Source organism: Quercus lobata, chromosome 8 (genome assembly GCF_001633185.2).
Source record: "Quercus lobata isolate SW786 chromosome 8, ValleyOak3.0 Primary Assembly, whole genome shotgun sequence".
Lineage (NCBI taxonomy): Eukaryota > Viridiplantae > Streptophyta > Magnoliopsida > Fagales > Fagaceae > Quercus > Quercus lobata.
The window spans coordinates 6,355,203-6,369,395 of NC_044911.1; the positions used below are offsets into that span (position 1 = coordinate 6,355,203).

The window sequence follows — 14,193 nt, forward strand, 5'->3', positions numbered from 1 at the left end:
GTGAGATAAATATATTATAAATATTTGAAGAGTATGTAGTTAATGTGAGTGCCTCTAACTTTGGGATAGAAAGATTTATTTTTATTTCACATTTTGCACACCAAAATGATCCTACTTGTGGTTTGACATTCCTTTCACAAAGTATGCACAAAATGTAATACCAACCCATTGTTGTATCAATATTACTTATTATTGCAATACCCTAGCAGTTCACATCTTGCAATGAACTTTGAAATTAATATGTATTATTTTTTTAATGTAAATAATATGATGTATTATTATTTTTTTACGTAAATGATAAGTATAATTTGAAATGATTAGCAAACCTATTTCGAAGGATCTCATTTAATGGATTTTATCTTTACTATTTTCTTCGTATTCTTTAAAGATAAATCCTCCTATGAAAATTGTTTTGCATGTATTTTTGGTATTTCTTGTATGGGATCATGTTTTTTACCATTCCTATCATTGAATTTTTTAAAAAGAAAATATTAAGTTAATGGCATTTTGTGAGATAGTATATGCTATTTATTAGACTTTTTTGTTATTATAAATTTCAGAAATATGCACTTGTCAATTATTTCAGCAACCTCAGGGATCTCAAGATTTATAAATATTTTTGTTGCATTGGTCATTGATAGAGAATTTTCTGCAGAAATTGCATAGAACATTATTAATAGACAAAAGCTTATTGAATTGAAATTGGGGGAAAATGAAGGCATGATTTCATGAGAATAAGATTTTGTAGAATTATCATCTATACGTGGGGAGGAAGAAGAGAGTTTGTAAGAGGGTAAGAGTTTTTGCTTTGATTTACACATTGGAAGGGTCAAACATGGGTCATAATATGTAGGGCAAGAACAGGGCTTGAGTTTTTCATAAGGTTTGGTCTACTTTTAAAAGGTAGTCTATTTTATAGTGAATAACTTTTGGTCTAATTGGTCTAATTTTCAAGAACAACCCATATTTTATATAATAGTAAAAAGAAGTTACTATGATCTATTGGATAACAGTAAATAATAATAATAATAATAATAATAATAATAATAATAATAATAATAATAAAAAGAGGTAAAAAATGCTAAATTTTTATAATAGTAAAAATAAGTTACTATGATCTATTGGATAACAGTAAAAAGAATTATCATCTATACCTGGGGAGGAAGAAGAGAGTTTATAAGAGGGTAAGAGTTTTTGCTTTGATTTACACATTGGAAGGGTCAAACTTGGGTCATAATATGTAGGGTAAGAACTGGGCTTGAGTTTTTCATAAGGTTTGGTCTACTTTTAAAAGGTAGTCTATTTTATAGTGAATAACTTTTGGTCTAATTTTCAAGAACAACCCATATTTTATGTAATAGTAAAAAGAAGTTAATATGATCTATTGGATAACAGTAAAAATAAATAATAATAATAATAATAAAAAGAGGTAAAAAATGCTAAATTTATATAATAGTAAAAATAAATTATTATGATCTATTGGGTAACAGTAAAAAAAGCTTAATGAAGAAAGGTAAAAAAGCTAAATGTAATATTAGAGTACCACGTGGCAAGACTCATGCACTCTCACATGAGGTCTCTGCTTTTATATATATATTGATTGTATGTGAATGTAAAAGTGCCATGGGTGCACTGGTGTAATAACAGTGGTGTAATATCCACAAAAAAGAAAAAGGATAAAACAGCTTTAATATATATAGAGTTCGGTTAATAAGTGCTTTGTTAATGAACCATTTTAAAAATTTTTATAATACTTTTATGGAAAATATAAAAAAGTTGATAAAAACCTAGTTATTTTTTTCTTTTAATATAAAAAGTTCTTAAAAATATTTACTAAAGTAATGTTCTTAGAGCATTAGTTAAATTTCCCCTTAAGGGGTCTAGTTAACAAGTGCTTTTCGGGCATTTGTTTAATGTACCATAGCACATAAACTATTTTGCATACCCAAAAAGAAATTATCCAACTTGGAAGTCACCATGTCAGTTGCTTTTTGGAGTGTGTATAAAACTTTATAAAATAATTTGTGTGTAATTAACACTATTAAAAAAGCAAGTACCTGAAAAAAGTAGCCTTTATATGCAAGAAAGTAGGGTGTTAGCCGCGATAAAAAGCCAGTATGCTTTGGGAAAATTGTTCACAAATGTGCAAGATCTTTTTTGTCCTTACGGCCATATCATAAATGCACTGAAGATGGGAAAATAATAATAATAAATTTCATTCAATTCCTAATGTTTGGCCTAATATTAACCAGGTTCAAGACTTTTCAAAACTAATCAATTTGGTCTCTAAAGTCAATTTAGTTCATAAAATAGTTGAGAAAGAATAACTAAATATTTAGGGACTAAGTTAGTTTTAAGGACTAAATTGGATATTTTAAAAAAATCTTGGACCTGATTGACATTAATCCAATCCTTAAAAGTGTGGATAAAATTTACCCTAATAATAATAATAATAAATACAGCGAATTTTTTGTTGGTGGTTATGTAAGATGACAAAGATTAAAAAGCTACGGCATATCCCAGTTCTCATGTCACGAATTGACTCTCTACTTTCAGATGAAATAGCATGACTTCCCACCATTCTGCTATAAAATGGCACTATCTTCAGCCTTAAATTCATTATTCTCTAAATAAGATCATAATAGATAATACCGACAAAAGTTTACGCCATTCAGTCCAGCATAGGACATGTCGCGTCCGCCTATCTACCCTTTCATCCTCCTTTTTTGCTTCTTCCTCCTTCCCTCTGGAATCCAATCCAATGACCTTCAAATTCTCATGAAACTAAAATCCGCCCTTCAAACATCAAACACCAATGTCTTCAGTTCTTGGGAATCCAGAAATTCCATATGCAACTTCACTGGAATCTCCTGCAACTCCGACGATTCCATTACAGAAATCGAACTTTCATACCAAAATTTAACCGGGGTTCTTCCTCTTGATTCCATATGCCAGCTCCAATCACTAGAAAAGCTCTCATTCGGGTTCAACTACTTACACGGTCCAATTATGGACGACTTGAAAAATTGTGTCAAATTGCAATACTTGGATTTGAGCAACAATTTGTTCACAGGATGGTCGGTTCCAGAAATATCCTCTCTAAGCCAATTACGGTATCTACATCTGAAATTATGCGGATTTTCCGGGGCTTTCCCGTGGAAATCAGTCCAAAACATGACCGGTCTTGTTTCACTGAGCCTCGGAGACAATCCTTTTAATCCTTCTCCATTTTCAAACGAGGTGTTGCTGCTTACTAACTTGACTTGGCTTTACCTATCAAACTGCAGCATCCAAGGTACAATTCCTGCAGAGATTGGAAACCTTAAAGAGCTAACCAACTTGGATCTTGCCTACAATAACATGACGGGGAAAATCCCAGTTGAGATTGGGAACCTAGTCAACCTATGGCAGCTTGAGCTCTACAACAATTCATTCACAGGAAAACTTCCTATCGGTCTAAGAAACCTCACAAAGCTTGAAATGTTTGATTTTTCGAATAACTATCTTGAAGGCGATCTATCCGAGTTGAGGTTCTTGACTAACCTGGTTTCTCTGCAACTATATCAAAACGAGCTATCTGGCCAGGTACCAGCCGAGTTCGGCAACTTCACAAAGCTTGTGAACCTTTCCATGTATAGAAACAGCTTCACTGGTCCGCTGCCTCATAACCTTCTCTCCTGGGCTAAAACTGGTTTCATCGACGTCTCTGAGAATTTCTTTACCGGTCCAGTTCCACCAGATATGTGCAAGCAAGGTACTTTGTGGTTGCTTGCAATGTTGCAAAACAATCTTACCGGTGAAATTCCAGCAAGCTATGCCAATTGTTCCACTTTACGTTTTTTTGTAGTTAATCAGAACTTGCTCTCAGGTAACATTCCTATTGGAATCTGGGGATTACCGAACGTAGTCCACATTGATATCTCATTCAATGATATCGATGGCCCAATTACATCCGATATCAAAAACGCCAAGTCTCTTGTATACTTAGTTGCAGGACACAATCGCTTATCTGGGGAATTACCCACAGCGATTTCGGAAGTCACATCTCTAAAGTCAATTCAACTGAATGACAATAGACTGACTGGGGAGATCCCATATATGATTTGCAATGTAAGTTTTCTTGAAATTTTGGATATCGCTAATAACATTTTGAAAGGCAAGATTCCACAATGTTTAGGTAACTTTAGTTATTATCTTAGGGTGATGAATTTGGGAATGAATAATTTCGAGGGCACCATACCTGATACATTTGCAAAGGGTAATCAGTTGAGAACTATTGTCTTCAATGACAATAATTTAAGAGGGCTATTACCAAAATCTTTTATCTACTGTTCAAATCTGGAAGTTCTTGACCTCGGAAACAACATGATTAATGATTTATTTCCTTATTGGTTTGAAGCTCTTACCAATCTGCAGGTTCTTGTCTTGAAATCCAACAAATTCCATGGACCCATAGGAAATCATAACACTAGGGGGGTGTTTTTCTTTAAGCTAAGAATTCTTGACTTGTCTCACAATGAATTTACAGGTCTTTTACCAAGAAATTATTTTGAAAATTTCAATGCCATGATGATTAATGATGAAGGCAGACATGAACCGCATTATATGGGTGAAAGTAGTCAATATCAAGATACGATGGTGGTGGTGGTGACATATCAAGATTCGGTGGTGGTGACAATGAAAGGGTTGGAAATTAAACTACAAAGAATCCTGACCATCTTCACAACAATTGATTTATCAAGCAACAAATTCCAAGGAGTGATTCCAGAAGTACTTGGAAGGCTTACAATCCTTCGACTGCTCAACCTTTCCCATAATAGCCTAACTGGCCATATCCCATCATCGTTGGCAAAATTGTCAGCACTTGAATCCTTAGACCTTTCTTCAAATAGCCTCACTGGAGAAATTCCTTTGCAACTAACAGATCTAACATTTTTGGCCATGTTAAATCTTTCACAAAACCAGCTTATTGGACCCATACCTCGAGGCAAACAATTTGCTACATTTGAAAACAACTCCTATGATAGAAACCTAGGATTGTGTGGATTTCCATTGTCAAGTAAATGTGGCACTAATGAGCTGACACAACCAGCACCACCATCAGCATTCCAAGAAGACAATGATTCATTGTTTGCAAGTGGATTTGGTTGGAAGGCTGTGTTAATCGGCTATGGATGTGGCTTGTTGTTTGGATTAGCTATGGGATATGTTGTGTTTAAAATAAGAAAACCTAAATGGCTAGTAAGGTTCATTGAAGGAAAACAAAAGGACAAGAAGAGAAGGCCTAATAATCAAAGACCTGGACAAAGAAGAAATTAATGCATTAAAGGGGTGCTCTGTTTTACTAGCCTTTCTTTTGATGGTATTTTGTGTATTTCTTTGTTTATTTTGAGATTGAATGGCATGTTTGGCTTAATTCCGGGGCTAGCCTCTCTTGTGCTCACTTGTACTTATATTTTATGTTTGAGAGTATTTCTCTGTGTGTGTGTGTGTGTTTTTTTTTTTTTTTTTTTTTTTTTTTTTTTTTTTTGAGACTATGTGGCATTTTGGACTTAGTTCAAAGGATGGCCTTGGGTTCAGTTGTACTTTTAATATTTTATTTTGCTCAATAAAAAATGATAGATGAAATGTTTATAATGGAAAAAATTACTGAAGAATTCTGAATTTGAGAAAGAATTGTATGAACCAAAATCACTAAAAGAAATATAGTCAGCCAAGGGAGAGTATGAGGAGCAGCAGATATGAAGGTATAAAAAGGATGATCTACATCAATTTGGATCCATTAAAGGTCTGGTAAGAGGGCTTTGAACAATTTTGAGACCAATCTATCCTTGTCGATGACATGTGTAAGAGAAAGAAATCATGAAGTACAAAAAAATACCTATTGTGTAACAAAATAACAGAGTCTCTGCTTTGCTTTTCCCTTCATAAAAATCAGCAAAAAATCAACACCAACAAACAAGGCTGTTGCAGTCCTTAATTTCAACATATTTGAATAATGGTTTTCCTTTTAAGAAGAATTTAATTGAGAAACTTTAGTTATAACACATAGAGATTTATACCTGTCTTTTGGAGTTATGGTTCTTGTCTTGAGATTTAATTGGTTTCACGGTTCCGTAGGAAACCATAAATGAAATGTGATGCTTTCTCTAAAATACAAATTCTCGACCTCTAGCAATGAGCTTACTGGTCTTTTATCTAGAGATTAATTTGGAATGTTGAAAGCCATGATGATTAGTGATGAAGATAAAGATGGACCATATCCTTTTGATCTATATGATTGATCTAGGAGATGTGGTGTTTATCAAGATTCAATAAAGGAGACAATGAAAGGATTGGAGACAAATTAGTAATAGTCCCAACCATCTTCCCAACAATTGATTTATCAAGCAACAAGTTCCAAAGAGCGGTTACATGAATGGAATACTCAACGCAAAATACACCTATGTAAGTCTAAGCATGGAATACACAATGAATGGCCTAGACTACATGAATGGAACCAGAGTAAAAGAAGAATCGGAGAACCACGGCATTTGTTCTGGTTGAGAAACCGCTGATGATGGCAGCGTGTAATGGATGGCCGAGATTATTTCCGATTCGCCTTATACATCTTGTGCCCACGAGCCAACGGGGTTTGAACCATGAAGAGTGGCTTGGGTAAGAGAGACTGAGAGAGGAGGAAATTTTAAAAAGAATAATAAAAAAAGGAAAATGAAAAATAGAATAAGGAAAAGAAATTAAAAATAATTTCATGTATTTATATATAAAAAAGGCACCCCAAAAAAATAATAATAAGTGAACAAAATGATTAGTGCTGTTTCTATTGCATTAAATTGCTAATTTGAAATGGCCTTAATTCCATGGTTCATAGTATATAGGATTCCATTATTTGCCTTGAATTTAAATTAAAATTTTGTAATTATTTATGTACTCAATTTCAAGAGCCGTAGGCTTTGGCCACTCAAGTCATTATCTAAGGTCCCCATTGAAAGAGGATCCCAAAATTATTAGTCAAACCAAAGGCGGTTGTGCACTCTCTTCCTCATCCTACAAAATGTACCCATAATTATGGGCCTATAGACTATAGTAAACCTAAACCAACCCAATGAAAATCCTGAGTTGTTTTACCGACACGAAAAAAATAAATGTGGCCAGAGTTCATCAAAATAAAAAAGTGGCGAGTTTGCGAAATCATTGTTGACAATCAGTTCCCTTTTAACAGTTTGAAATTTCAATTAATCTTTCACATGATAGGTTGTCTGCATTAACTATCCATTGTCTCACGTTGCTCGTTCACTCACCAAACAATCTCTCTCACTCTCTCCACCAAAATCAAAATTGGAAATTAGATTTCAACTTTACATCATCCTGTGTTGCGTTATCCAAAGTCTGGTAAAACTCTCTCTCTTTGTTTTTTTTTTTTTTTTTTTTTTTTTTTTTTCTGGGGGAAAAATAATATATTTTATTTCTTTTTGTTAATTATGCCTTAACCTTGTTATTAGATTTTGCTAAAATACAAATTCCACCCTTTAAATTTGACTAAAATTTATTTCAATTTTCTAACTTTACTTTTATTTAATTGAGTCTTTTAAACTTCAAATTTATTTAATTTAGAACTTCTATCCAATTTTGAATTTTGTTGAAAAAATTTCATTAAAAAAATATTATTTTCACATGAAAATAAAATCTATAAAATTATTAAAAATATTTCAAGATTTTTTATGTGATAAATTTTTTTAATTAATTAATAGCATACTTAACAGCAAATTTTTAACAAAATTGGACAAAATACTTGAATTGAATAAATTTGAGTCTTAGAGGACTCAGTTGCACAAAAGTTAAGTTAGAGGACTGAAATGAATTTCAATCAAACTTAAATGATGTAATTTGCATTTTAGCTTTAGATTATCCATATGAAATTAATCTTGTTTTGCTTATATCCATCAAGTCATTGAGTTATATGTTGAAACTTGAATTTGTCTTTATCAGGGCATGTTGAGAATTTTGGTAATTTTATTGTTTAATGAAGTTGCAGCAGTGCTTAATTGAATCTCAAATAGGATCTCTTAAAAATATAAATAAATAAAAAATGCAACAAAAAATTTTAGATGAAAAATTTACAAGTAAGAAAGAAAATTATAGAAAAGTGTTAGATAATAAAATAAATAACATAAGAGAAAGATAATAATGAAATAAATATAACTAGTCGCTGACTCATGTGATACATGAGAAAATTAACTATTAGTTATGAAATATTATTTAATTTCGGTTTATTTACAATAATCATCATATCATAAATGCATAGTATACTTAGAAACATGTAACAATAATAACATACAAATTGTAGCAACTAATTAAACCTATATAATAAATTAAGTTCTATCTAGCAAATATTGTAACTCTTTAAGTACTATCCAACAAATATTGTACCTCTTTTGGGAACGAACTTTAAGTGAGCACAATTTTTAGCAAATTTATTTTTTTAAGATGTAAATGAATGTTTTGCAAAGATAACTTTTATTGATTTTTGTAAGAATGCTTAAACAGATAATTGTTTCTTCTTCTTTGATTGCAAATTAGGATTTCAATCTCAAAAATCCCTAACCTCAATAAAAAAATAAAAAAAAAATCAATTGCTAAATAAAAAAAATGAATTAATAAAAATTAGGATTCTAGTCCTTAGTATCCTCAATTATCCAATAGCTATTGCACCGTTAAAATAACAATTTGTTTTTTCAACAATTATTGTGATTTTGTTGCATGACATACCTAAACATAAGGCATTAATGATGGAAGATATGTAGCATGCAAGCTATAGAGATATAAAGATTTTATTAGAAAGTCTCTTTAGAAGACGTTTATGTTTTTATTTTTGGTTACTTGAATAATAAGATAAAAAGTTTTGTCTTTTTCTATTTTTATTAGACTATTTATTCTATAAGATTCTTATCTAAGAGCAGATATAAATAAGATCTTTAATCACAATTAATGAGTCGTTGAAACTAATTTATTAAGTTTAAAATTTATTTTGTAATTTTCTGAACGCTCAATCGCTTTTCTAAATCATTATCAATATATAATATATCTAAATATTAAATATATTTAATATGGTGGGATTTCGATAGAAATTGAAACCCTTTTATTCTATGATACACCCAATACTGAACCTCATCTAATTAGGTTGCTAAATACTAACACAAATCCTTTATACAGTGAAAACTCGAAGTAGTAATACAGGGATATGCAAATTAGTAGTGTCTATACTCATGAAATTGTGATCGATAATAACCCTTATTTTTTATTCTTTTCTATTTTTCAACATTTTATTTCTTACTTATAGTGTCAATTTTATTTAACTTAACATTACATTAACACCGGAGTTCCTCTCGTTTATACTCTCCTAAAATGGAGCTTTTGTAACTAGATAGTTTTAAAATAGTTTTTAAGAATTCACTTTTTGTCTCATTTATCTTATTTTAATTTCTTTTATGAATCTAAAATAAATAAAAAATTATTACTGAACGAAAAAAACAATAGGATTCTTTTTGAAAATATGTTCCAATCGCTATTTTTAAAACTAGCTTTTATTCATCAATTTCAATGTTTCCTATAAAACTAAAAAGTATTGCATGATTAAGTACTTTAACCTCGACGATTGAATCAAAATGGGTTATTATGATTTCGAACAAGCCGCTATGGTGAAATCGGTAGACACGCTGCTCTTAGGAAGCAGTGCTAGAGCATCTCGGTTCGAGTCCGAGTGGCGGCATGGCATCTTATAAAAGAGTAAGTCCTAGAATAAAAGAATAAAAAAAATTCAATTCCCGATTCCTATAATTGTGAGACCCCCTTTTTATAATTTTTATGATATCTTCAATTTTAGAGCATATATTAATTCATATATCCTTTTCGGTCGTTTCAATTGTAATTACAATTCGTTTACTAATCTTATTAGTTAATGAAATCGCAGGACTATATGATTCGTCCAAAAAAGGCATAATAACTACTTTTGTCTGTATAACAGGATTATTAGTTACTCGTTGGATTTATTCGAGGCATTTACCATTAAGTGTAAATAATAAAATCAATCACCAAAAAGAATTTTTTTTTTTTTTAAGTGAATAAGAGAGAAATATATAAATACAAAATTTTAAATATAATTACATATTACAAATTTATAATATATATATATATATATATATATAAGCCAAGAAATAGCTAATGAAATAATCTCTGAAATTAATATGAACAAAACCAACCACCATGATCATTTAACAATATGACGCACTAAAGTCACGAAAAACAAAGAACCTTCATCAAATGGAGGCAGTTTTACTGAGTTCAATACTAAGAAACATAGTCAAATACAAACTACTAAAGAAAGAACATAAACAAACACATGGGCTATAAAAGTAAAAATATAAAAGACAAAAGAAAGAAAAGCTACAAAGTGAAATTTACATACTTAGAAGACAAAGAGTTTGTAGAAACAAAAGAAATGGAATAGAGGATTTTTGTGTGGTGCAACTAGGGGTCAAACCAATGTTCTGACCAGTGATATCATAAATAATTTAATTAATAATTAAATAATTTAAAAAATAAAAAAAAAAATAAAATAACCCATAATATTTATTAAAAATTTATCCAAGGCACATAAATAATTTGAAGTGAGTATTCAAACCTCATAATACTAAAAAGATTATAAATAATCATAATAACGTTACGGAAAAAATTATTTTTATGCCAACTTTTGTTTTTATATGTTTTGCAACGTAATCAAAAGGAAGTAATTGGACTCTAAGATTGAATTGAAGCTTTATTATTTTAATAAGAAATTCAAGCTGTTTTAAAGTTTAGATACAAATTGTTCTATCTTTAGAGTAAATATATATCTAATATATTTATTTTTTTGAGAATCTTTGATAACACTATATTTAATATAATTGATTGTTTTTTTACTAACATCATACAAACTACAAAGTTTTACAAAAACAGTATTCGAGAGAGAGGAAAAGATAAAAAGAAAAACACCAAAACCAGAGTGTGACAGACAATGTACGTGTGGTAAAAAATTATTATTTTATAATATTTTTGACCCTCTCCCATGCTTTTCAGTTTTCAGCTAAGTTATAGCATATTAAAATAATATATATATATATATATATGTGGGTTCCAGTTAGTTTAACTGGTAAAGTCTCTAATGATTGAATAAGAGATTTAGGATTCAATTCTCACTTACACCAAAAACTGATTAATGTCTTGGTCTGATAATAAATCTCTGCTCTCTCCTATTTAAATGATCCTGCCATCATTAAAAAATAAAAAAAAATACAGAATATAGCTTTCTATGGGGTCAGTAAAAAGATACACCTTAAATAAAATATGAATCTTACGGTTTAAATAGTTTTCTTATTACAAATTTGTCTATAGTACGTTCTAGTAATAGAATCAAAAATAAACTATAGGTGTATATGACATATTTTTTCTTAATATAATGAACATGTTAATTGTTGTTGTTAAGTGAATTTTAATTATTACTGCTTAAAATACTTTTATTTATTAGTTCATGACGATTATATGTTTACATTGTACTATCAATGTAAGATTTATATTATAGATAATTATACTACACACATTTGCAAAAACTCACTACAAAAAAAAGGTCCTCTGGCCGCGTTTTTAAAACGCGGCTATATGGCAAAAAAACGTGGCTATAGCCTATAGCCACGTTTTTTTAGGCCACGGTTTCTAATGTGGCCTAAAACCTGTGACTATAGGACTGATGGTCCTATGGCCGCACTTTTTAACCGCGGCCCAAGCCCGGGTCCTATAGCCCCGTTTTAAACGCGGCCTGAAATATACATGGCGCCGCCCATGTTCTCCTTCCTCCAAAGCGCAGCAGATCCACAGCCAAACCCAATATAGCTTTCTGCCCCAATCGAACTTTCTGCTTCCCTCTATACCACAAGCCCAATACAAACCAAACCACCCACATCTTCTAAGAGGGAAACAAAAATCTGAAATTTCAGCATTTTGGCCGCAATACTCTTTCCGGGCCAAATTGAATTTAAAAGAGTTTAGTGATGAATGGTCTTTCAAAACTTAGACAATCTCCAAAAAGATTTGCACAATCAAGGAAAATCATATCACTGAGGTAATAGATGTCGGCTGAAACTTCTTAATTTGATACGTCAGTGAACTTTCTTATTTGTGTATAATGATAAGGTTGTAAATATTCTCTCATTCTTGTTGTTGACGATGGAATGTTATTAGTAATTTAGTATAGACTTCTTAATGCTCCCATTGCTCCATGATTTTTGCCATTTTTAGAATCATGGGTGTTATGGGAATGATTGGGCCGCAAGTCCATATCACTCCGCTCTTTTATGTCATTTCCATATCAATCCTCATGCTTCTTAAATCTGCCTATATTCTTTTACTCACACTTTTGATCCTCATCGTTAATGCATTAGACGCAATGCAAGTCTCTTTATTTCATTTCCCTAATCTTAACAAGTTCATGAAAATTATTTTCTTCATCCTATCTATCCAGCTTGATATATAATTTCTTGTAAGTTTTACATTTGACCTTCAGGTTTTTGCTATAAACTCAAAATTCAAATGATTAGAAAAATAGATAAAGAAATATTGAGTTCTACATTTTTTTTTAAAGCAATCAATACATTTAGCGTGCAACTTTCCAAGCATATTGTTATATTTTTAACACTTTTATATTTTATTTATTTTCTAAATTTATCCTCATTAATCAAATTATTGAAAAAAAAATCATGAAGAAAAATAAAAAATATGAAAAAACTTTGAGCGCAACTAAGTAAATTAATCTAGAAATGATAAACAAATTAAAATTTACATTTACATTTTATTTTGCACGATATTGTATTATTTTACATATATATTATTCATACATCTTATAATTTTTATAATTAATTCCATTCATGTCTTTTAATTTTTCCCAGTCTCCAAACTGAAATTTTGACTCTACCACTACATACATATAGTCAACCTTGACTAATCTATTGATGATCTATAAATGACCTTACAATTTGAGGCTAGGGCTTGTTGTTGTTGTACAATCTTTTCTCTTCATGTGCTTGTGTCATACCAAGTATGTTGACACCAATGTTCACCATGAATAATTATTTTCTAGTTAGATGTCACTAGTTGAACCATTGCAAGTGATCAGCTTGATGAGTTCCTTTCCTTGTCAGCAGCTGCAGGAACAGTGACCACCAAAGCGGATGTATATGCATTTGGAGTGGTTTTGATGCAGCTAATTTCTGGAAGAAAAGCTGTAGATGACACTCTGCCAGATGAGAACCCTCATTTGGTCACATGGTTTTGTAGGATTCTAAACAAGAAGGAGACAATTGCCAATGCCATTGACCAAACTATTAACACCGATGAGGAGACCATAGAGAGCATATACAAAGTTGCTGAGCTGGCAGGACATTGCACTACTCCCAAGCCATACCAAAGACCAGATATGGGGTATGTAGTCAACATCTTAAGCTCTCTTGTAGGGCAGTGGAAACCTGCTTGTCCTAACACTTCAAATGGAGTTAAGGACATCTATAGCTTTGACCAAAGCATGAGCCTTCCTCAAGATCCACAAAGATGGCAAACGATGTAGAACCAACTACTCCACCATCATTCAAGGTGGTAACCCCATGCTCCACAATGTCATCAATGGCCACATTGGATAACCTCATTGATCCAATTACAAGATCATCCAATTACTCACAGTGCAATAAAATTTGGAAAGCGATTTAGGCGGCCAAGGTATGTAATAAAATCAAAACTTTCATATGGAGAGCTTGTAGAGATATACTGCCTACAAAAGCAAATCTAGCTAGAAGAAAATTTTTGTTTGATGATGGATGTGAATGTTGTGAGGATGGGGTGGAGTCAACAGACCATACCCTGCTAAACTGTACATATTCTGATATGGTTTGGAAGTCCACATGCTTAAGGGAGACCATGTCTCATTGCACAAATCTTTCATTTGTGGATGTGGTTGATCAAATTATGCAAAGGAAAAATGACCCAGAGATTGCAATATTTTTCACAACCAGCTAGATGATTTGGAATAAGCGGAATGAGGCCCACTACGGTACTCCACGCCCTGACCCTTCTTTTCTAGCCAGGTTTGCTACATCCCATGCTATAAAATAT

General features: G+C 31.5%; 2 protein-coding genes across 2 annotated transcripts; both read left to right on the plus strand.

Annotated features, from left to right (window-relative positions):
• Positions 1–2,687: 2,687 nt before the first annotated feature.
• LOC115955284 (receptor-like protein kinase 7) lies at positions 2,688–5,416 on the plus strand. The gene has a single exon (XM_031073368.1). It carries the CDS (start codon positions 2,689–2,691, stop codon positions 5,317–5,319), a length of 2,631 nt encoding a protein of 876 aa, XP_030929228.1. The 5' UTR covers position 2,688; the 3' UTR covers positions 5,320–5,416.
• Positions 5,417–12,334: 6,918 nt separating this feature from the next.
• On the plus strand, positions 12,335–13,651 carry LOC115956218 (receptor-like kinase TMK4). Its single transcript, XM_031074657.1, has 2 exons — positions 12,335–12,484; positions 13,205–13,651. Exons 1-2 carry the CDS (start codon positions 12,335–12,337, stop codon positions 13,649–13,651), a joined length of 597 nt encoding a protein of 198 aa, XP_030930517.1.
• Positions 13,652–14,193: the final 542 nt, after the last annotated feature.

Excerpts from the sequence above, each read along its gene's own strand:
- LOC115955284 (XM_031073368.1), top strand. The coding sequence starts at position 2,689 with ATGTCGCGTCCGCCTATCTACCCTTTCATCCTCCTTTTTTGCTTCTTC.
- LOC115956218 (XM_031074657.1), top strand. The coding sequence starts at position 12,335 with ATGGGTGTTATGGGAATGATTGGGCCGCAAGTCCATATCACTCCGCTC. Across the intron at positions 12,485-13,204 it reads ATGCATTAGACGCAATGCAA|CTTGATGAGTTCCTTTCCTT; the intron begins GTCTCTTTATTT and ends GCAAGTGATCAG.